Source organism: Pelecanus crispus, chromosome 3 (assembly GCF_030463565.1).
Source record: "Pelecanus crispus isolate bPelCri1 chromosome 3, bPelCri1.pri, whole genome shotgun sequence".
Taxonomy (NCBI): Eukaryota; Metazoa; Chordata; class Aves; order Pelecaniformes; family Pelecanidae; genus Pelecanus; species Pelecanus crispus.
The window spans coordinates 29,625,692-29,650,924 of record NC_134645.1 but is presented as its reverse complement, the minus strand read 5'-3'; the positions used below and the strand labels follow the sequence as shown (position 1 = coordinate 29,650,924).

General features: G+C 41.6%; 1 protein-coding gene across 1 annotated transcript in view; it reads left to right on the top strand.

The window, feature by feature from the left end:
- The window catches only part of ALK (ALK receptor tyrosine kinase), a 320,097-nt gene that overhangs the window by 248,471 nt on the left and 46,393 nt on the right, over nucleotides 1-25,233 (top strand). The window contains exons 7-9 of the mRNA XM_075706949.1: nucleotides 119-250; nucleotides 1,762-1,862; nucleotides 12,573-12,742. Coding sequence (XP_075563064.1) covers nucleotides 119-250; nucleotides 1,762-1,862; nucleotides 12,573-12,742 — 403 coding nt within the window. The remainder of the gene's footprint in view (nucleotides 1-118; nucleotides 251-1,761; nucleotides 1,863-12,572; nucleotides 12,743-25,233) is intronic.

Sequence of the window (25,233 nt, the reverse complement as noted above, 5' to 3'; positions counted from 1 at the left end):
CCCACATGCCCTGAGCATCCCGGTCAGAATAGTCACTGCAGCTTCTCTGTGTGCCTGGGAGTCTCCTCTCAGCTCATCTGGGTTCTCCTGTATGTGTGTGTGTCTTTCCCTCTTGCAGAAAATCTTCCCTCTGGCTTTTACTGTTCGTTTGAAGAAGGAGACTGTGGCTGGATGCAGGGCTCTTCTGCATCCCATCCTTCTCCATGGCGGATTGGAAGCCCGGAGCACAACCGTTTTCCTTCAGTAGAAGGTGTGTGAGAGTCAACAGTAAGTGCAGAGAATGAACACCAGAGGGTAAAAAAAGATACAAAGATGGTGGGAAGAGGGAATAAAACACAAAGCATGTTTTCCTGTGTACTTACATATTCAGCCTCCAGTGAAACAAAAGGCACCTTTCTACTCTTATGTGCTTTGAGCTAAAGACTATACTGCTCACTTTCTGTCTTGAGGGTATAGACTGGTTCTTCAGGTCTCCACAACTGACACCAGATACTAATCTTGACCCTTTCTAAGCAACTTCACACCAAGTATTCATCTGCATGACCCTCCTCCATATTGATCTGATTTTTTCTTTCCCAGTTTTCCTATTTACTTCCTCTGTTTCTCTGTTCTGCTTCTTTTTTCCCCTTCTCATTTCCTATTTTTGATTCTCTTTGCTACATTGTCCCTTGAGTTCCACTTCTATGTATAAGTACTCTATACTTGGTTGCTCTAGCCAAATCCCGGTAGTTCATTTCTAATCCTTCTTGTACAAACCATTGAAGGTTTATACCTTAGGCATTGAATTAGTTGCGTTTTTGAACCATTGAACTGCTGGTTGAGTTTTGGCAAACAGGCTGACTGCCAGGATAAGCTTTTTCCTAATGCAATATTGTAAATCATTGGTGGCATTTATTGCTGAGGCACAGAGCATCTAAAGGGATGCAATAGTAATAGCAGAGTTAATTGCGTATAATCCCAACATTGCTTTAGAAAGTTAGATCCAGAGTTAAACATGAAGAGTAAGATTCTCTACTTTTGTCTGAACTGGTATAGGCTACAGTGCATTTATGCTGTCTGATGGCTCAGCCCACAATATTACAGCTCACAAAGTGATGGAAGCATAGGTAAACATGAAGGTAAAGAGCTGGAAAGAAGGTACTGTGGGGAGCTGGCAATAAAAGTGCTGCTGATTCATGATTTGCCTATGCTGTAGAGGCAATTTCAATGAAAGCCCAAATAGCTAGGTCTAAGTAGTGGTACCCTCCTGAGCTGGAGGGCAGAGCTGAAATAGTGCAAATACACAGCTTTTCATGCAGAGCTGCCAAGGAAAAACCCTAGTGTTACTACTGCCCTTGTTCCTCTTGTTACAACAAATGATTAAAGGAGCAAAGAGGCCTCTAGCTGCATTAATATTACTCTGGTGGTATTTTGCCATAGTTGTATATTGTTTTGGTGTTGGCCAAGGTAAATATTCTCTTCCAAGTTATTTTTTGTTCATGAAAGATACATTTTGCTATTCAGCCTTGCAAGGAGGGTGAATCTGAAGTCATGGAAGAACAGAAGATAGCTGCGGGTGGAAGCTAAACAGACTTTTTAAATGTATTTCCTGAGTATGTTTGTTGGGTAAAGCTGCATCCCTAATAAATTGAAAGGGCCTTCTGGTCTCTGGCATTCTCCTGTAGTAGGAGCCAGCTAATATAGGTTCTGGGGAGGTTTCAGAAACCCTGAAACCAGAAGGTGAGTGCTGCAGTTTGACCTTCTTCCTGCTCTTTTATCCAGGTTGTGCACTCCTCCTTAACACCAGCAAAGCACCAGCAGTAGTGAACACTGTCATGATCAGCACTGCATTTCCAGCTCCTTTGAGGAACTCTCCCTGCGAGGCAAGTCCTAATGTTCTCTTTTCTTTTGCAATTTACAGAGCTTTTTTGTTTGTCTGACTCTGGTTTTCAAATATAGGCACTAGGTCAGTAGCACAGCAACCACTTTCTCTGATGGCTTATCTATAAAATATACTTATTTAATGCCCCCATGTGCAGGAGAAAGATATGGTTAGCTGCTTGAAATGCCACAAAATGTGCTTTGAAAAGCTTGGCATATCTTGTCCTCATTGTATGGCCTCACATGATATATTACAGTCTTCATAATTAGGTGTATATGCTCTAAGGGTAGGGCAGCCAGCATTACATAAACGCAAAGAGCAAGAAGCTTACTGCATGAACAAACATTGTATTTGCAAGATCCAAGAAAGAATCAGCTTCAAGACTGCCCCTGCACTGCTCAGAAAATACGGTGCGTGCTCTCTCTAGCACAGCTGGGATTTGAGCTGGCAGGTCTTCATCATGCTGCACATCAAACCTACCAATCCTCACACAGGCCTTGTTCATAGGTGCACTGAAGTTAACAACAGCAGAGATAAATTCATGTAGAATGGAACCAGGTTCTTATTCAAGCAGAAAAGCTGTTGACAGTGATAAGACATGAACTTAAGCAAGTATATCAAGGCTCGCCAACCCTGCACAAGTGGTTGTCGTTTCTGAGTCAGTTGTACTTAACCCTTAAACTGCAGATTGCAGAAAGATGATCTGTCTGCATCTTTTTACTCTAGTCTGTAGCCTCACAGGGTACATAATCACTGGAAGGACTTATTAATAATGACTTAGGACTTGGAGCTATGGCTAGGGACTTAGAACATTTACCATCTTGAATGGTCACCCTGAAATCTCACATAAGCTCCTGGATCCTGGGTTTGGGAAAATTGATCTTAACAAAGCACAGTTTGGTGTTCGTTGGTTGAGCACTGAACAGACAAAAGAATCAGATTCTTCCTAGCCCACTGCTCTTAAAATGCAGAAAGGACAAGAAGGGAGGCGTTAGAAAGTTCTCTGGAATGAAAGTACATAGAAGATGGTGTTTCTTTGGCTTAAAGTTTGGTTTGGTTCACTTGTGTTGGATATCTCAGTTCATATAGCAAAGTGCATCTGGTTTTGCTCTCTTGATATATTCATGTCCTTCTTCTTTAGGAAATACATTCTACCTTGTTTTTCCTCCCTTCTGTGACAAAGGCATATGCAGGTTCTGAATATTTTAAGACCTTGTTCTGCCATGGACAAGCAAGAGCGAGTGTTTTTCATAATACACCTGACACAGGAATCAGAATGAATGATTTCCCAATATGCGTATATTTTTTTCTTGTGTATACAACAGTGCAAATAATTAAACTTGCCATCGGGGGAGAAGCTGCCATGTATTTCATCTGCTCACATGCCATCCCACCTCCGTCACTCCCCTTGGCACTTAAAAGGCATCCGGACGCATCCAGCATTGCAGCTGTCGGTAATAAAGAGTGAAGGAGTTTGGCAAGGGTTTTGTCTCTTGCCTTTTCATATAGTGTAAAAGCTTCTCTTCTCAATGAGCCCCTGGTGGCTTCAAATTCTATTTTACTGGAACAATCTGTCTGTGAGCAGAATAATTTAATTCCACTTTTCAGCACAGCACAAGAGGAGAAAGGAGATATTCCCCCCCACGCACTTATTTCTCCAGTAGGTGCCAACAAACTTCCTTATAGTGAAATTATAGTCAGAAAAGAGGTTGTGAAAATACCATAATGCTGTCCTGTATTTATTCACCCTCAATCACTTCCCAGTTGAACTGGCTCAAGCTCAGGCACTAAAAGATGAGTTTTCTTCTACCTGTCACTGCTGACAGCTCCACCTAGCATGTCACAACCAGGATAGATTCTCTGGCAACTGAAATCCCGCTGACAAAACTCACTCATGATTCATGTGGCAAAGAGATCTCAGCAAGTATGTGTGAATTAGACCCATTTATTCCTCCACAGTCAGAGCAAGCCACAAACCTGCCCTCCCTCTTGTATTTGATCCAGTTCACATGCTCCTTTAGCTACCTGCTTGCTCTCCTTGCATGTTCACTTACACAGTGGCTAGTTCTGACAGCTGATTCCAGTACCCCAAAGAGATTCAGCTCAGATTCACATCCTGCACCAATATATATTAATGATGGAGGCTGTCCTTAAGCCTGTCATTTAACATCCTTCCTCCTCCTTGTGTGCCATGTCTACCCCAGTGTCAACATGCCTAGCTCAGCTGAACTCCTGGGGATGAGACTGAATGTGCTGCCCTAGCTACTCAGCTCACTCACCTCTTCTTGAGTGGAGCTTACACCTGCTCTGTGCACAGGACTTTATCAAAGGCCATATGCTGCAAGCACTGAGAGCAACAAGGAGGCCAGCAGACGTCCCCAGTTTGCTGATCTTGACTCCCCTCTCTTCTGTCCCTGTTACGTGGAAGCTCTGGGGTACTACTAGACCTGCTGTTTGCTGAAGCTACTATTTTTTCCCCTTATCCCTTAATTTGCTTTTGTTTTATCCAGTCATATTAGACAATTACCCCCACCATAGCAAATGCTGACACCCTGCTTTTTACCTGCTGCAGTACTGTTTACCAGGCTGGAGGATTCTGGTTTTTGGACAGAATGTCCATGGAACTAGGACTCAATGCTGATAAGGAAACAGTCAAGCAGTCCACAGTGGGTGCCAGCCACGAAGAGTTTGCTCATGCTTCAGGCTTGTTTTTTCTCCTTCAGCATGGCTGTTTAATCTTTCACTGTGATAGACTAGCAACAGAGATGACTGAACAGTCTGAGAAAATGACTACTAACACCCTGGAGACTTGTGGGGTGGTCTGGTCCAAACACCTTCCCTGCTGAGGTTCTGGGCAGCTGTTTGCAGTAGTGCTGATGCTAGCACTTGGAGACTCCAGAGCCTGGATGATCTTTGGCATACGTATTGCCGCTAAGTGCAGGACAAGCGTGACCCTCCATCTTTGTGCTCTCCCCAGCTTGAGGTTGGTCACTAGGAGCGTGCTGGGCTGCTTGCAGGCTGTGCTCCCCTAGCATTTCCTGTGCCCTGTGGGAGACTCCTCGTATACTCAGAAAGGGAAAAATCAGCCTGACCTACTCTGTACTGCCCCACATGCATCAAAAGATGAGAAGAGGGTAAAAATGCGTGCAGGAGATACAATAATAAACACAGCCTGTACTTTCCCACACATGTTTGGGATTGGCCCTAGTGTGCCTTGAACTTTGTGTATAGCTTTGTATTGTACTTTGCTCCTGTTTGTTTTGAGCAGCTTTATATTTTCATTTTCTTTGTTCTTCAGTGCTTTTGGCAGGTCAGAGCAGTTAGCTTGTGATGTTGCCCTTTGTTCTTGGTTCAGTTAGTTTTTCTCTTTCTTTTTGTTGTTTTATTAAATCTTGGCTAGAGTATCCTGGCTTCAAAGAATCTCTCTTGTTTGCAGTCCAGACAATCTTTGTTATCTTTTTCATGTTGCACATTTGGTAGAGTCCTTTGCCTATTGACCCCATTAACTGTGTGTTTAAAACCCAATTTATGTGGTAGAGGGAAACTGTGGCACTTCTACTAAATCTTGGGGGAATGCAGGAAGTGGTGCACATAGTGCATGAAGAGGTGCTCTATTACCCTGAAGTAGCCAGAAAGTGGAGACGCAACAAAAAGCTCAGGAAATGCTTCAGGAACCAAACTGAGTGACAGTAATCAAGACTGAAAGTCTTTTAACCCACACGTAAAAGTTCATTGGAAACAAAGCACGTGTAATTGACCATAGGAATGCGTATAAAGTGTGAAGTATTAATCCACAGTGGCCTGATTTAAAGGCAGAATTTATAGAGCTTGAGCAATAAAGTACAATATTATTTGCCCCTTCTCTTCACACTGTGATTCCCCTCCTGTGAGTGGGAGTCAGCTGGCCTGCACAAGGTCAACAGGGCAAAGAGGATCATGGGTGGTTAGACATTTCCTCATTTTGAAGAAGAAATCCATATGCATGTCATCAGTAGCTGTACTGCTGTCTGGGAATCTGGGAAACCACATTGCAATTAAAGTCCAAGGGAAGTGCTGTCATCTCAGACACCACCCATGTCAAAATTAAATTGCTTTGCCACAGTTGATAGCCCCTAGGTGTGCACAGTTTCCAGACTATAATGGCCACTTAATCCTCAGTACTTTGCAAAGATGTCAGAGAGCTGCCACAAGAGTGTTGCATATGTCCAGGGAGCACTCACCTTCATGTGGAAGCTGGAGACTCAATTCTGGCCCTCCATGTCTGGACAACGAGGCAGTCCCATCTCCTTCTGTCCCAGCATTGTTGCTGTACAAGTGCAGGGTCATGTACGTTGACTTGCTTTTCATGCCATTTTTCAGAGATGCTCCCTGCCGTCTGCATCCTCAGGCTTTGGAGGATGCTGTGGTGCCAGTAGATCATGAGAGTCATACCCGTGTCTTCCCAAAGTGTTTGGGCTTCTGTCATAAAAAGGTGTAAGACCAGGTCCAGGACTGCTGCATTCTGTGAGGGCTTGGTAGAGTGTGTACCTGCCTGGGCAGCAGTAGTTAACACCTATCCTGCAAGATTTTGTTTTGTGGTAGATTATGACCATTACTTCTGTTTGAAAGTCACTGCAGAAACAAGAACAGTCTGGAGACTGATTTTTAGAAGGGCTGTGCTTTGCTCAGCACAAGGGAATCTATGATAGACCTTAGTGCCATATCTGAGAAGTAAAAGCCATGCAAGCAGTTTTGTTGTAGGCTATGATAGAGAAGGAGAATAAAAACAGGTGGTATTGCCTGGATGGTGATGAACTTGAAATTAGCCTTAAATGTTACTGCATGCATCTCCACAAAAGAAGGTGACTCTTTGCAAGAGGGACTACATTGTGGTTGGGAACCAGATTATTTCATTTTTCTGTTAGATCCTAGGTCAAACATTTTAAAGGGTATAGTTGTGCTGAAAAACAATAAAAACAGATTCCTGTGGTAATAAAAGAGATTTGTGCTTTTGGCCATGTTTAAAATAATGAAAATCTTTTTCTGATGCTTTTTTGACATTTCAGCTAGCTATTTCTTGAAAGCCACCATTATGTTATGTAAGTACGTATAAACTGATCCAGGCTTCTTTTAAGCCTGAAATTACTTTTTGAATGCAAACAGACTCTCTCTAGAAAATTAATATAATATGTTGATGTAAAACACTACAGTTGAAGCTTTCCCTCTCATTCGGGTTTAGAGATATAAAGATGTTTTCATCCTCTGCGGTTATTAATTCAGTTCTCTTTTCTATGCAAAAGTGTTGTGGGGTTTTTTTAAAGCATGTAAATCAATAATATAAATCATTCCTTGAGTGCATTCTGAGCCCCACGCTGACACCTGCAGAGTGTGTCTCTTTCTCCTCTATTCCTCGAGCTTTAAATAACTTAGAAGGGTACATGGTAATAACATTGACTCAGAACATTTATGAGCATGAAAAATACAACATAGATATGCCTCTAGCACAGCCTTTCATGTGCTTTATTTTGCAGAATGTTGTTAGCATCCTTTTTTTATTTTAAAGTGTTGTTTTTAAAATCTGTACAGCTTATTCACTGTTATCTGTCTTTATCTTTTCTTGCTTCCTTTGCTACCTGGCTTCTGTGTCATTGGATTAGAGGATCAATAATACCTGAAATTTCTTGAAGGCCTGGTCACTCCACAGTACACTGGCAGCAAAGTGATGAACTCTTTCTTTCTCTTTTGTTGTCATCTTTATTTTTGTTTGTTTGTTTCCTGAAAGGAAGGTGCTTTTATTAGGTTCTTGATTTTATAAAAGTAAACATAAGTAAGAACTAATATGAGAATAAATAGAATGAGAATCTGCCCATATAAAATACAAGCTTCTCTTGCCTGCCTAGGTATTTTAAAGCTACATGATTAGATTAGTTAATTATCATTTTATCATTTACATGAAGTTTTTGCTTGCACATCTGAGTCCTAAGCAAAAGCAGAAATGTCAGCAGACTACAAGACAGACCGATCGTGCACAGTTGTTGATCTGGCCGAAAAACAGGAACAAGACCTGTTGGTCATCTTTCTTATTCATAAGAGTCCAAGTCTAAATTGCTGAGCAGTCCTAATAGATGTCTTTGCTTGTACTGTTGGGTGCAACCATTTCTCATTTCTAGTAAGAAAAACAGTATTGCCAATGTGATAAACTTCATGGGTCAAACGTAGTTCATATTCAGGTACAAAACTTACTGAGACTTCGTAAAGATGTCTGCAGCTATTGTTTACTTCTGTGTAAACCGTATTCCAACTTGCATCTTCAGTTCCTATTCAACAATGAGGTCTTTTCCAAGCTTCTTTAATGCCTGACTTACATTTACTGGGTCAGTGCATTCACATTTGAAAACAACTTCTGCTGTTCCCTGTTGAGTGAAGAAGACCCAAGACAAGAGTTAAGTTTTTCAGAAAAAAGAAAAAAGTCTGTATTTCAAGAATCCACAGTTCCTGGTCAGGAAAATTTTGAGCAATTCCTTTAAGCAAGTCTTATAGGTTGGGGGCAAGGACTGGGGGCATGAGAACTAAGTAATGTACTGTCTCACAAGCTATAAGCCTGTATGCAGAGTTGGAGTGTGAGTAGCAAGATAGCCACCAGTGGGATCCAACTACTGCAGTTCCTTGGGAGCAGGATACCTGTAGGCTCTTCTCCATCTTCTTAAAAATACCTTACTGTAAGCCCTGTTTGAAGTATGTTCATCTTTTCCTCTTTGTTTGGTTACTTGCGCTAAAGACTGACAACTAGCTTTTCCTGCCAGGTAGGACTGTAATGCTAATAGTGAAGGGCATTGCCACTCAGAAAGGGAGGAAAAAGAAACAGCAATTGAGGAATGTTTTATTTATGCTGCTGTGAATGTGCATCATTGGTCCTCAGTCAGACATCTAAGCATTAGTTCATACTAGAATGTTTCTAGCCATTGAAGTAGACTCACAGGTGTAAGCAGGCCCAAACTTCATCCAGAAGGTTCTCAGTATTTTATTTCTTTTGTGCATAAGGAGGTAAAATGCAAGTCTCAGTTCTCAGGTGGTCTTGAAATGATGCAGCTTGTGCTAGAAAAGCTACCCTCCTTGTTTTTCTTCACCTCTCTGTTAAAGCTGCCAAGCCCTGTTGATATTGATAAGGATTATTTTTTCATTCCTGTCGTGCTTTAACCCAGCAGGCAGCTAAACACCACACAGCCATTCGCTCACTCCCCCTGCCCACCCCCACAGTGGATGGGGGAGAGAATCAAAAAAGTAGTAGTAAATCCAAAACACAGCACTATACCAGCTACTAGGAAGAAAAATAACTCTGTCCCAGCCAAAACGAGGATAGTTCTTTCTTGGATGAATTGAGTCTCCTGTTTGTCAGTTCAGAAATTCCACAAACTCAGAGGATAAGGGGATTCTCAGAAGGCATCTTTCCAGATGGTGTTTGCAGTACAACGCATGTGGCCATCTGACCCGAGTTTTGCCTCAATATGCTGTGTGTTTACCGTGGGCTCTCTCTGCCTTTAATTTTCCCTAAATCAGTTTAGAGCGTTTCATTTACTGAGTCAGTGGGTTCGCATATGAACAGCTAATCGCCAGCTATGGTGGGTTCTAAAGCTGGAAAACAAGGTGCTGTTGAGCCAATGTCTACCTGCCATGCTTAATTAATTTCTCAGTGATGTTTCTAGCTTCTGAATGTTTTGCTGGTGGTTTAACACAGAGGGAGATGTTTGATATATAGTTAGGGGTATGCCACCAACAGCCCAGATTCAGATTTTTCCAAATGTGCCACTGCACTACTTACAGGATGCATTGTGTACCATCTGCCATCATTGATGCCATATTCTGTAGAATGAATGCCAGCCCCGTTCGGAAGGCTTTACTATGGCATCCAGCTCATCATCTGCTCTGGTTCACTTCAGCAGGTGTGAAAAGACCTGGACTGCCCTGCTGTGAAGCTTAGATGCCATGGAAATCACAGCCAAAAATGCCCATTTGGACACAGTGCCAGCTGATTCACTCAGAGCCAGTTTGTTAGAGTCTGCACATTGCATTTTGCTAACGAGCTGATCTCCCACATTTAATGCCAACTACGTCTTTCGTTCAAACAGCTGACATGTGTGCAAAGGCATCCATTCCAATTCATCAATTGCTTCAGCTTTTGCTCTAGTGTTACGTTAATAGCTGTCAAAGGCTTGCTGTATTCTCACTTCTGACCGTGTAGATGTTGCCTCTTACTGCCTGGCAGGTCTCCAGAAGAGACAGAGGTCTGAAAGCTCCTGCACAGTAGGAGCTTCAAGGCTTTACCTCTCAAATTTTGAACTGTCAAAATGGCACAGTGAAGTTGCTCCAATTTACCTGTATTAGAAATTTCACATAGTGCATTGCAGTAGATTGGGCATTAGGGTCCTAAAAGTGGTTCACATATGGACTGTCAGTAAGAGGGGTTGCTTACCCTGCTATAGGTTGAGTGCTTTAAATGTCCACTGACATTCCAAAGTTGTTAAAAAAAAAAAAAAAGTTTAGTCCTGATCAATTTTCTCAAGGGAAATTACTTAAGTGGGTCTGAAAGGTATTCTAATGATACTTAAGGGAAAACAATCTTCACTGTAATTTCAGTAGTCTCCCTTCATAGGCACTTGAAAGTATAAAATGCCCAACAGGTTATTTAATCTTGATTGTTACCTGACATTAAGACCATGTATGCACTAAGAGTTAGGAGAAGCCATGCAGATATCAAGTTTGAAGGCATCAGCCTCCTACACTATAGACCTTTGTCAACAGCCTCTTCCACCCATGTTGGTTCTGGTGCACTTACGGGTATGAACTCAGCCCTCCCCCAGCTGCCTCCCTGACCATCAACTTTGTGTCGTATCAGAAGCAGTTCTTTGCAGTCCTGCTCAACTCTGCTTTTTCTCTCTGGTGTGCGAGGTGAAAATCCTCACAATTCATCCTATGGTTTCCACTGTCTGACATTATGGAAACAGACATGGGACTCCGTGAGTCCTTTCCCAAACTGGGGGTGAGAGTGAGCTGGTAGTCAGACTTGAGCAATGGCTTGTCCCCAGAAGTGCTGTGGTCTGGTAGGCCCCAGTGGTGGTTTCCTGAACTACTGAAAACCTATGCATCGGTCTTGAACATCTGTGGTCAAAATGAGGTAATGAGTTGGATTCACGGACCCATAACTGCATATCAGTTTGTACACCTTATCAATGCTTGTGTCGTATGCACCAGCAGTTCAACAGACCCGGGAGTGGTTCCAGACAAGTGCAGTGATTTTGGGACTGGAGAGAGAGAAGAACCACATCTAGATTTTTTGGTCTCTGTCATAGTTTTGCTATGTAGTCAAAGTCACTGCTGGTTTTGTGGCTTTGGAGACAGGAAGGTGAACTGCACTGTTTACCTAAATTCAGTATTGATAATTAATATAATGGGTACCCAGAATCTTGTTTCACCCACCCAAAAATTGTGAGCGTAAGCTAGGAATAATAGCAACACTTCTGTCCTTTTGACCCTTAAATCTGACTTGTCTGTCAGGACAGACTTACACCATGAGATAGGAACAGCAAGTAACATCTACCAGTAGTGTTTTATGCTGAAAAATGGATATGAATATTCTATGCTGTCAAATCAAGAAAGTAAGTAATGTTATCAGGTATTCCTGGGTAAAATATAATTCCTAGCCTCCTGACTTAGGTGCTGGCTTTGAAGTGTTAAAAAACAGAGGGCTATTTTTTAACATACATAGTGTTCAGCACAGTATCTAACATCTTTCTTGTGTCCAAAATTCCATCGTTAAGGTAGCTTTAATAAACTCATTCCTTCAGCATTCTCATGTCTACTGGTTATTGAGATGAGACCCAGCTCCTGCATGTAACATATATGTGTATTTTACTTATGCTCTTTATCAACAAAGAGCTAGCTCTTCTTCTTCTTCCCAAGAAAATTAAAAGACTATATCCATATAATATGGATTCTGAGACTGGCCTGATATAGAAGGGATTGTTTTTCTTTTCATACAGTGAGGGAGAGAAAGTCATAAAATGAGAAAACTACGTGAAATAATTTTACATACAGGGATAAATGCATAGAAATGAACTCAGTTACATTAAATGTAACAAAAATGTTAGAAAACCGGTTCCCTAAGGTATTTTAACTAATAAAAAACCTACTTATTACTGAACTTTAATTGGAAAGTCTGTAGAAACTTGGAAAGAGGTAAGGGAAAACTGGTTTTTGAAAAGAGTATCAGGGGGATGACGATGTGATTACTAGTGATGCCTGCTAATTGCAGCTATTCTCCCCGTGTTTTTGCTGCTGCCGAAATATAAATGTTTGTTGCTGAAAAAGTTGTTATAGTCTTAACTTGAATCTCTTAGGTGGCATCTTAGGGGAGTGTGATCTTTGTACTGCAGATAATAGAGGTATTAGCTTACCCCTTTAAAATTACAGGCATATATGTGAAAGCTAAAACAGAGGTGGATTGGACTCAACTTTACAAAAAAGAAAGGCCAGTAGTTCCAATATTAAATAGCATATACTATATATTACAGGCTTCCACATCTGTGGAGTTTTCTAAAGGGATTACATGAGCATAAGGGAGAGAGAATCGACTTTCAGTGATCAGAAAACAAAGAAATGAAAGAAGAGTTGAGAATTTTGTTAACTTTTGGATAATGTTTGTGGTGTTTAATCTCATATATTCTCTTTCTTCTAGCTACGAATGTCATGGCTCATCCATGGTGTCTTGCTGGGAAATATATCCCTGGTGCTGGTCGAGAACAAGACAGGAAAGGAACAGAGCCGGGCGTTCTGGCATTCAGATAACAGCGAAGGTTTGGGAATATGGCAGTGGATGATCTTACCTCTCCCAGATATACTGGATAGGTATGATTCTCCTCATCATTCTCCTTCACGGTGCTCAGTCATTTCATCACTAGCTACCTGGCAATGAAGATGACCAGCATCGCTCCTGGAAATGGTTCCCTCAGGGAGAGGAAGCACTTTGTCCCTGGGAGGTATCTGTTGTTAGAGGCAGGGAATGAGAGTAACTGAGTAGTTAGAGCAAAGCACCGAATTTTAGAACTCCTGAGCGGTGGTCTTGGTTCACAAACTGGGTCACTGGGTAGTGTACAGCAAGGTGCTTAAAATTCTGTGTCTCCATTTCATTGACTGGAAATAATCATTCTCCTCACATACACATTTCGCGTAGCATGTTTGATCCTCTTATGTGGTTTGTTAGAGTTGGATGTGAGCTCCATAGTTGATTTTTTTTCTGGGTATCAAAGTCCCCAGTGTTCAATGTGTCTAGATATGGGGATGAAAGAGATGGGAGATGCTGGAAATCAGACAAGGATGCATCTGAAAACCTTTGTTTTAGCTGTAGCAGGAGGCTCAGCTTAATAAAGGGCTGTCTCAGTTGTGACTGTATTCTGGCTTTAAGCATAAAAGGTTTCTCTGGTAGCATATGCTTAATCTGGTAGCATATGCTTATTTAAAGAGTGTTGTTTTAGCTGTTTCTTACAAGTCAGCTTTAAGGGAATACTCTGTTGTTTATTGTTTACTTTGTGTGTGTGCTCTGGCTTATGCTGTTTATAGAGAAGACATAGACATACTTCACCTCCTGCTGCCCTGACCCTTAGGCTGTAAGATGCATCTACAATCTGTCATGAGAACTGGTGTCCTTTGTCTTTTTGGAAATCTGTGCCCTAGAAATAATGGATTTCATTAAGGGATAGTTTGCCTCATAAGAAGTTTGAACAAACATTGTATGAATATGTCTTTTATCTTGCTGACTCTTGGGGATGCATGTAGGCTGCAAATGCAACAAGGACACTGCCAATGTGTCAGTCCTGAATGTATAATTAATATGTGTGCGCCAAGGATTTAAAAAATATCAGCATTAGGCTTATTGTGCAGTCACTGCTGAAGAACCATTTGTAAAAATACCTGGTTGCTTCATTTTCTTCAGCTGTGTTTCCTTTGAAGAATGGTATATTTTGCCATTATTATTTATGTGATTTATTTTCTAATGTTGCCAGGGGAATGTTTTGTACCTGAATTATTCCGTACCCTTATACTATTGCTTTCCTTTAAATTCTCTTTGGTTGCGCAGTCAGGCAGAGAATACTTTGATCTTAGGAGCCAGGCTAGCAGTGGTTCATGTGGAATCACAGATCCAGCTGATACATGGTTCTGACTATTATGTATGAGGTGCTGACACCCTTACTTCCCCATTACTTACAGAGAAAGACAGCAGGGTTCACTGAGGGAAGGGAGTTTGTTGGAGGTTCAGACATAAGCAAGGAAAATTTGAAGTTTTGGTGTCTCTTGAAAAGTTTTGTGCTTAGTTATTCACAGAAAGTGCACTATTTTAATGAATTTTTTTGTAAGATAGATTTAGTTGAAATCAGTCCTTCCTGGGAAGGAAGAAATCTCCTGTGAGAAATACTGCAGGCATCTTTCTCATGATCTTGAAACCTGTTTCTTAGGAAATCTGGACTGATGTACAAATCAGGAAGGAATTCTATGGAAGTGTACACTAAAATGGTACTGGTAAGACTGCAGTATATATACTTCGGACATAAATGACAGGTTTTTTGAACTGTAAGAAGTATTTAATTGATGTGAACACAATGCTGGTGCTGCTGAAAGCCTGCTGTGTCTGTCTTTTTCTAATTGGTTCCTGTGTCAGTAGCTGTGAGGGTCCGCATTGGAAGAAGGATGGTATTGCAGATATTCCTACAGAAGGAGCTGAAACTTCAAATCACCTTAGAAGTAAAGCTCTTGAATAAAGCACACCAGTGTACCAGTTCCACACAAAATTAAAGCACATCCCATTGTGAATGGGAAGCTGAATGGAAAGTGTTATTAATAACAAGATAATGTACTCTAAAACTGCTCAAAAGCATGCTTGTTCAAAAGCTGCTTAGCCATAATTTCCATGTTTGGCTTATAGCACTTCAAAGAATCATTAGGAAGACTTCCAAGAAATTAGATCAGCTCTATCTTTAGAAACAGACATTTCTTGAATGTTTGATATCCCTCAGGCTGTTGGGAGAAATTATATTTTGGCAGAAAATCACAGCTAGAACATTTCAGGTGATTTGGCAGGAGCAGAAATTAGGGAGGAGTATGACAAAGAAGCTAAATAGGGACTGAGGGATGTTAGATTTCTAGTACTGCATTAGCCTGGGCAACCCTGGACACATGCTTAATTTCTGAGAGTATGATGAGGAAAGGATTGTCTTCTTTTGTTCCATTTGATCTTTAGGAAAGCATCCAGTTGAAATTTCACCCTGTGTGAGGTCTTACCTTTTCTGTGTGGACTTTAAAGACACTGAAGCCCTGGCTTTTTACATCTTCCCAAAGTTAGCTATCCTTGCTTGTTCTGGAAGGTGTTGGCAAAACAGTCTTGAAAGTCGGTTCATGTGGTATAGAGGTTAATAGAACTGTAACCCAATTCCAAATGCTCAGCATCTTCTGTGCATGGGGGAGGAAGGGCAAGGGCCTGGTGAAGGCTATGCAATCAAAGCAGCTACAATTAAAGAAGCCGATTGTGGGCAAAAACTCCTTGAATTGGGTGAATAGATTGTGCTTACCAGAGGCAAAAGGCAAAGTCTCCAGAGGTGCTGTATTTTAACTTGCTACTTAAATACACTCAACATGAACTAACAATTCTTACTATGCTTCATTTGGCCCCCATGGAACCACCTACCCCTCCCTGAAGGACATGTTATCTGCAAATCAGGTGAGCAGTGAAAGCCTGATAATTGATCATTTTTACTTACTGGAATTTACACGTTAATGCACTGCTAAAGTATTTGGGTTGAGAGTAGTGTAACACAGAACTGTGTTATTGTAAAATTCTTTTATTTGATGGAAAATTACTATTTGTTTTCCAATGATAAATGATTAGTCCATTGAGAATTCTTCTTTTTTAACTTCCCAGAAATGCAAATAGGAAACAAAGTCTTGAAAGCTCTGTTGCAGTTGTTAGTTTGGGCTTGCTTTATTTATATATTCGGTTTTAGTTAATAAGTGAATGTGCGTTTAAATTTTAATAATGCTATAGTCATGGGAGTGGGACAGCAAGAGCAAACAGAAGCCTGATGTAATTGAAGATGAGTGATTTGTGTAGCTAATAATTAGACATTCTGTTAGTTTAAAAGTATGGTTAAGGTATATCACATAGATAAAATACAAGCATGTGTAACAAAGTGATTCTCTGGAGCTTGCTGTAGGCTGATGCTTATTATCACCAACCTGCCTAGCAACTATTTTGCCAGGCAGTGTAAAAGGTGGAAAAGGATTAGCTCTAATAGGCTGAAGCCTGGCTGGAAAAATAACACTTTAAGAAACAAATTCTAGTTCTCTTGATTTCTGCTCCCTTGATGAAGCTGAGGCCAGCCCTGTGGAGTTACACATAGACTAAATGTTCTATGGGTCCCTCTACCGCCTGTCTGGGAGTTGCCTGGAAGTGGACTCCGCATAAGCCAGCCCAGCCCAGCCCAGCTCTGGTCTTTTAAGGCCTATATTCTCTGCTAAACTTCACCTTTTCTTTAAAGATTTCACTGTAACTTCTGTGAGAGAAACATTTTTACAAATGGCAAGTATTAATAGCAACCTCTTCAACCTCAGTACAGTCTTCCGATAGAAGATTGTATAGAAATACAAAAGGAATGTAAATGTGTCTACTGGTTAGAAAGGTTTCCTTGGTTTCCTTCCTTCTTAAGGTTTTTTTTTTTTTTTTGGCATCACAAAGTCTAAATTTCTAGCCAGTCTTAAACAGTAGTGGCCAGATGGTACAAGGAGGAGTAAGAGGAGGAGTTTACTCGAGGTCCCTAGAAACTAAGTTTTTAGTCATAAGTAGCAGCACCATTTGCCTTGTCACTGATATAAAGAGTAGGCTCTTCATCCTTTTAACAGGGCAGGACATTCAGAGAGTAAAAAACAATTTTCTTTTGGTCCCATTGTGCTCAGAGAGCTTCAAGGTTATTTTCTTGCTGATGACCTTCTCCTGAACACAGACTGAGGAATTCTGCTATGTTGGAAGAGAAAAACATGGCTTACCTGGAAGGCTAGGTATTGATGTGACCTTCCTGAGGAAGAAAGCAAAAAAGTACAAATTTAAGTTACCCCAGAAGGTGATATATGTTCCATTGCAATGAGCCAAAATTCACGTCCAGATGTTTATACTTTCCTTCTTTAAACTGGTTTTCATTACCTATTCCAGTCTGGCTGGCTTGCTGGTTTTTCATGAAAAAAAGCTTGCTGGTGCTCATCAGTTTTTTCTCTACATATGAAAGTAGGATTCCCTTTCAGTCCTCGGGAGTGGGGCCCTTCCATCTGGCTCCTTCAGCAGCTCTGATCTCAAAGGCAGCCAAAGGAACTGGGGACCCTCTCACTCATTGCTGCAGTAAAAAGAGCAGTAAAAAGAGGTTGTCTCATAGTGATACCACTGCTGTATTTCTACCAGCTGTGGCTAAGCACTCTTGTCTAATACGCCACCTGGACACTCACAAGTCTATGAGGCCGGATGGCATCCACCCAACAGTACTGAAGGAGCTGGCGGAGGAGCTTACCAAGCCACTCTCCGTCATCTATCAGCAGTCCTGGTTAACAGGGAAGGTCCCAGACGACTGGAGGCTTGCCAATGTGACGCCCATCTACAAGAAGGGCCGGAAAGAGGATCTGGGGAACTACAGGCCTGTCAGCCTGACCTCGGTGCCAGGGAAGATTATGGAGAGGTTCATCTTGAGTACGCTCAACAGGCATGTGCAGGTCAACCAGGGGATCAGGCCCAGCCAGCATGGGTTCATGAAAGGCAGGTCCTGCTTGACCAACCTGATCTCCTTCTATGACCTGGTGACCTCCCTAGTGGATGAGGGAAAGGCTGTGGATGTCATCTACCTGGACTTCAGCAAAGCCTTTGACACCGTCTCCCACAGCATTCTCCTAGGGAAGGTGGCGGCTCATGGCTTAGGCAGGTGTACTCTTTGCTGCATGAAAAACTGGCTGGATGGCCGAGCCCAGAGAGTTGTGGTGAACTTAAATCAGTTGTGGTGAGTTAAATCCAGTTATCGACCGGTCACAAGCAGTGTTCCCCAGGGCTCAGTTTTGGGACCAGCCTTGTTTAATATCTTTATCAACAATCTGGATGAGGGGATTGAGTGTACCCGCAGTAAGTTTGCAGATGACACCAAACTGGGTGGGAGTGTCGATCTGCTCAAGGGTAGGAAGGCCCTGCAGAGGGATCTGGACTGGCTGGACCAAGGGGCCGAGGCCAATTGTATGAGGTTCAAGAAGGCCAGGTGCCGGGTCCTGCACTTGGGTCACAACAACCCCATGCAATGCTACAGGCCTGGGGAAGAGTGGCTGGAAAGCTGCGCAGAGGAAAAAGACCTGGGGATGTTTGTTGACAGCCAGCTGAACATGAGCCAGCAGTGTGGCCAAGTGGCCAAGAAGGCCAATGGCATCCTGGCTTGTATCAGAAACAGTGTGGCCAGCAGGAGCAGGGAAGTGATTGTCCCCCTGTACTCGGCACTGGTGAGGCCATGCCTTGAATACTGTGCCCAGTTTTGGGCCCCTCAGTACAAGAAAGATGTTGAGTTGCTGGAGTACATCCAGAGAAGGGCAACAAAGCTGGTGAAGGGTCTGGAGCACAGGCCTTATGAGGAGCGGCTAAGAGAACTGGGATGGTTTAGTGTGGAGAAGAGGAGGCTGAGGGGAGACCTTATCACTCTTTACAACTACCTGAAAGGAAGTTGTAGTGAGGTGGGTGTTGGTCTCTTCTCCCAAGTAGTTAGTGATAAGACAAGGGGAAATGGGCTCAAGCTGTGCCAGGGGAGGTTTAGATTGGATATTAGGAAAAAATTCTTCACGGAAAGAGTAGTCAAGCATTGGAACAGGCTGCCCAGAGAGGTGGTGGAGTCACCATCCCTGGAAGTGTTCAAAAAACGTGCAGATGTGGCCCTTTGGGACATGGTTTAGTGGGCATGGTGGTGTTGGGTTGATGGTTCTGATGATCTTAGAGGTCCTTTCCAACCTTAATGATTCCTAATTTTTACTTTCATTAAAAATAATCCAGCCACCAAGCCAGGAAACATTAAATTACTACTCTACCCTTAATTGGTTTAGTGGTGGGCTTGGTAATGTTAGGTTAATGGTTGGACTGGATGATCTTAAAAGTCTTTTCCAACGTAAACACTTCTATGATTCTGTAATTTCTTCTTACATTGCTTTGTTTCTCCCTCACACTGCTTTCAGATTTTCTTTCTAGTAAGTTTCTGGGCATCAGTTTTCCCATCAAGGAAGAAAAAGAAAGGGAAAGTTCTTGGCAACATTTTGTACACAGAGACCTGTTTGTCTCCTGTTATTCCTGAGCTTTCTTCCAACTCTGCTGTGAAGGAACAGGGACCGTCCATACAAGCTAGACATATGTCTCCCTACACATTACCACATACATATTTATTGGTCACATCTACACCCAGATCTCTTTATTCTTTCTTCTTATATCCATCCAACAAGCCCAGCCTCTGTTGCTCCGATGTGGTCCCACATTACTTTGTTAAAAACGGAGTAAGACTTTAATGCCTGTATCGCTGCTCTTCTGCTCTGTAGCATTAACTATGTCTGCTGCTGTCTTCCTTTTCTGCTGATGGCTGTTCTGTTCATCTGGAAAAGGGGGGTTTGGTGACAGTGTGTGCAGAGTACCTGTGACAGATTTTGTACGTGTATATATTCAGCATGGTTGCCTTTAATAACACCTTTGAATCTCAACCTTTATTACTGGCTATTAAGTAACTTCCTGCATGGCAATTCTGTCACTGTAACTGAGTTTGGTTAACATGCTTATATTTCTCCAAATAATCTCATTCCACCTAAGTATGTCTTTTATCCCAAGTAGTAAGTGTTCCTTTGTGAAGAGAGCTAACAATGCATCATTTGTAACAGAGAAGTTAATGGGAACCTGAATGTAATAAGGGTTAGTGACCTGAATCTTCTCCATTCCATAAGTACCTCAGTCTCAAGCAGGTTCAGCCGTAATTATTTTAGCTAGGTAGAGAGAGAAATCAGTTCCATCAGAGGCAAAACATTACAAGTTATGAAATGGGATCTGTACGTATAGGCACGCTGTGATCATGTCACTGCATGGGGGATTGAGTACAGAGGAGATTAACATTCAGTCTTGGTTAATAATCCCTATCTTTATGATAAAAAGAAAAAAAAAAAATGATTATGAGCCTTTCTAAAATAATGGCATGAAGACAGCTGCCTGAGTCTGGCTAATGGAAACCTGAACCATCTGTGTGAGCCAGGGACAATATTTAGGTGGAATTCAGAGTTGTTACTGAAGGGAGGGAGCTGCAGAATTTGCACAAAATCAGCTTTCTGAGGTCTTCAGTTCAAGGAGAATGTTTTTTATTTCCCTCCGAACGGAAGAGGATATAATACACCCAAAAGCTAAAATTTCTGTGCAATGAAGACCTAAGGATAGGTAACGTAAGCAAAACAGTTTGTCCTCACGGAGGCTATACCACCATAACTATAGATGTATTTTCATATTTTGAGCTCTATATTTCCCTCTGTAAATAAGCCCCAGGTATTTTGGGGGGAACCAGTCTTCTGTTAAGATCAAGAGAAAACTAAGTAAGCAAAAAGAATCAACTGAACAGAAAATCCAGGATGATGTGATGAAGCTCAAATACTGACCACACTGAAATAAAACCCAAGATTCAAAGATCCTGCGGAATGGGGTAGATTACAGCCCAGAAGCTTTGATGTTATCCTGTTTCTGTCAGATTTAACTGAGTTGGAATATGCTTGGTCCTACTTTTCAAAGAGCTGTTCATCTGGATTCAGATTTCACAGGTTGGGCCAAAGAAACAAACCAAAAAAAGCTTATTTGTTATGCCTTTGGTGCCATTTTTTATCTGTGACTCTGAAATATTTGATCAGTATCCACCCTTGAGTGGGTTTTGAATTTATGTAAAACTTGTATCCTTCAGACAGCTGAGCTGATGTTCCCCAAAGGGGAGATTTGAATTAGTTTTTTTTTGTCCACCTGGTACAGCATTTCCCATCTGCCTCAAACAGATTTAAAAAAAAAAAAAGGCCTCTGTATGAGTTGCGTTCACAGCTCAGCTGACACTGAACTCTGCGGGATGTAACTTGTACTTCCCAATTGTCATACATCTAAGGAACTTTTTTTCTAGCTGAGCTCCAGGGGCCAAGTAGGACAAAAGAATAGACAGATAAGTTATTTTCACCAGTCCTCAAGTAACAATTTTTCTAATATCCAGGCCATTAAAGCCTTTCATAGCAGCCATATTTTCATTCCTATGAAGAAATCTAGCTTACAAACACAGACTTGCCTGATGAGGATTTTGATTCCATGTGAGGAAGTTATGGGATTTATTAAGCAATAAAGTCACAACAAACTTGCCAGCACTAATTTTGCTGTTTCTTTGTAATTGCCTTCAGGAGTACTCTTTCATGGCCATCCACCACAGCATCTGTTTGCAGTGAATATGTCTACACAGTGCTGTGGACCAGTATATGGGCCAGTTGAAGTACTGGATGTGCAGTCAGCATACCCAATTTGATCTGTGCAAAAATACCAGTGAGATATTGTCACCTCCACTGTTCTACTGAGTTGCTGCAATAACATATGCTTCTGGTGTTTCGGTATCAGCTTTCACCAAAGTCAAAGGGAGTTGTTTCATTGATTTCAGGGATCAAACAGAAAGAAAAAGAAAAAGGAGGGGGCAAGGGAATAAGATTGTCTGTGGGGGTTTTTCCATCTCACTGATGTGTGACATTTCCATCTTCAATTTTGATTAAATTTCCCTTAATCAGCCCATTAAGCTAAAACCACCAAAGCTAATTATTGAAATGTTGGTTAACTGATGATCTTGTTTCAATGGAATTTGAAAGACATCATATTTCTAAATTAATAGTGGCATTAAACTGGAGAGAAAAAGATGAACTATTTGTTGCAGAAATGCTGGTCTCAAGAGAAGATTTGTACTGAAACTGCATTCATGTTAGGAAAAAAATCAGATTGATAGACAACCAGAGTGGCGCTGATGGTCCTAACAGTGTTTGACTTTCGCGTGATTTTTCTGTTTTGGAGGCATTTCTGTAATTTTTTTCATCCCTTCTGAACTTTAGGAAACTTCTCAAATGTTCTGGTCCCAGTGCTCTTGCAGGTGAAATCAGCAAGGCTGTCTCTTAACTTGAATGAACTGTAAATAAAAGTAAAATGCAACCTGTTGCATTCTTATATGGGCATGTTAGATGGCACTCCTTTCAATGACAGAAATACTGGTTTGTATCATGCCTTTCTGTTCTTAGGGGCTGAATATTTGATAATTCTCATAAGAACAACCCTTCATTGTCTGAAGAGGCATGACATGAACAGTGCATCAAAGGATAACACCTTGGGGCATGAAGCTTAGGTTGCCTAAAGCTATTTTCAGAAGTATTTAGTTGCCAGGTGCAAAGAAAGTGCGTAGTAGTCTTTGCGGAAGTATCCGTCTCTTATGCAACCTCAGCTAAAGTCTGCAGAAGTGGAGGGAAAAGCTGACATGGGGGACCATGTCTAAGAATTGCTTTTTTGTCTTTGTAGTTCATTTCCCAGCCTTACTTTAGCCCCTTACAAACATAAGTACACATCTAAATGTCCACATCTCCAAGCGGCTTTTAGTGTGCACCCCCAGGAAACAGGCTGAAGATAAATGCATCAGAGACTGAGTTCCAGTGGTCCCTTCAATGTAGCACCAAGGTTCACTGTGTGCAGGGCATTGATTTTCAGACACAGCCAACTGAAAGATGTGTAGCTGAATCCATTTCCACCTTACAGCTTCCTGGAGGTTTCAGCAGGACACAACAGGGAGGGAGAAGCTTCTGCTGAGCTATGGCCTGTAGTTTACAGCCCAAGGTATGTTCTGGTTCTCCATAACATACCAGACTCTGACCTGTGGCGGTTCAGACCCTGTTTCACATATGGTTCAGTCATCTCTGCTGCTGGCACAGTAACTTACAGGAAGAAGTCAATGAGAGGCCACTTTGTCCAACAGCTTCTGTTTAAGACTCACATGGCATGTCTCAAACTGAACAGCTTATGTTTATGCTAGAGCTTGTAATTTCATTTGAAGTGTTGTGGGCTGTCAGCTGTGGAGCAAATCGGGGCAGGAGGCAGGGGCAGGACAGCTGATGTACTTGGAAGCCAGTTTAACATCCAAGGATTTTATGTTCCTTCCAGTTCTCCTCCTAGACATACCCACAATGGGTTTCAGGCGTACCAACGAAGAACTGCGAGGCTTCTGGCAATGTCAGACTGCAGTTGCACTTTGTATGGATTGGGAAGGCAAAAAATATGCTTTTATGATCTTCAGATTTGTTTGGATGAAGCTGCTACTTTTTGAACGGATAAAGATGGTTCATTTAGCAAGGCAAATTATGTCTTGCTGTTTGGAGTTTCCTTTGATGCTAGGAATACTCTTCCTTCACCATATCCACTGTTCTTTGTGTCAATCACCTGCTCTTTCATTGCAGCTACTCATGTCTTTAGAACATAAAAAGTCAATTTTAGAAAAGTCTCTCTGTATGTCCAATGCATATCTCCAAGGAGTGAGAAATTTCAGTATTGAAGCATCATTGTTTTACTTTACCAGAAATAAAGGAGGAACACAGTAACTGCATCAACTCTTTCCTGTTGTGAACAGACTGTCCTGTTGTAAACCCTTTGCACCTTTCAAGGACTGCCAGGATCTTTTTCTGTCTGAAGCTTTTGCTTTGGTTGGGTCAGCTTTTCTGACTGTGTTCCCATCTGTAGCTTAGCAAGAACACCAGTTGCAGAAGACGACAACACTTCGATCTAGATATCCTCAAAAGGCACGTATATCCCTGGAGCCTGTTTCAGCTTGTGCCAAAGGTGGTGAAAGCTGCACTGTATTTGAGAACAACATGGAAGTTGGTTATGTTTGTTGACAGAGTCAGGTGGCTGAAACAGTCAAAACCCTCATTCAAAACACAGCAGCATGCTGTCCCAAAGCAAATGTACATATGAGCAGAGAAGCTTCACTTGAATTTTGTCTTGTGAGGTTGGTTTGTTCGTAAAGGATTTTACCAAGAAAAATTTGGTTTTAAAGATTTTAAAAACAGTAGGAGACAACAAGACTAATGTAAGAACACTGACAGCAGCCAAAAAGCTGAGAGAAAATATTTTAGACCCAGTACTATGCATAAAGGTCTAGAGTCTGTGAGAAAAGAAAACTTCTGCTGGTGTTTACATTCTTGCTGCAGTGAAGGAACAGGATTTCTACAGCCTTTCTAAATAAATAGGACTACTCCTCAAAAATACCTTGTTCTGTTATAAGTCTAAACTGGAACACCTGCAAGAATTCACATTCTGGCTAAACACTTATATCTAAAATACAGAGCATGAACCATCATCAGCCATAGATCTACATTAAAGAGACCCATGAATGGCTTAACTTCTGCTGGTGTAAAACATCAAGATACAACAGAGAATGAGATTTAAATAATATTTTGCATTCTCTTGCAGCTTGTTCTACAGCATATGACAGTTTCATGTTTTTATAGTCTTGATGCAACCTCTCAGCATTGTATCTCGCTTCTGGGCCATGGTCGGCTGCTTTTAGAAATTGTTCTCATTCCTAAGCCGAGTGTTATGATTTTATATGGCAAATATGCATCGGGAGAACATGAACTTGCTAAGCTAAGATAAAATCTAAATCCATGAGTGCATTAAATTAATGCATGGTCAATATACTATCGTATTTGAAGTATTTGATTGTGGGTTGGTTTTGCTCTTCCTGTTGACCTGTAATATCACTGAGGGTGAATTTACAGTGATCTTTCTTCTGGTAATGTAGGAGTGGCAGAACTTCCTGGCAAAAGCCAACTGAGAGTATGGAAGTGATTTAAGGCAAACCTGCTCAGCTTCTACAAGGAGATAATGAGTTCTGCTCTTCCTATAGACTACCCGCTGTCAGTTCCTCTCTTTTGTGACTGCCAGGACTGTTAGATATCCTTTGACTCCTAGAGGGTGGATCAACACCAAATACTTTCTAAATTGGTTTCAGCCTTTGATTGCCAGTTCCTTTTAGAAACTCCAAATTACTTCAGGAGCCCCATTCTACTTATTTTTCTTAACACTTTAGGGTGTAAATTACTTGTGAGAATAAAATCACTTAGGTGTCTGATTTTTTTTTTGTGCCAGAAGCCAGGGGACTTTATTTTCATCCTCACACACACACACATACTTGCACCTGCTTCAGGTTGTATGCCTCTGGAGGGAAGAGAGGTTGTATTCTTTTTTCTGTCTACCTGTATTCGTGTACAGCTCC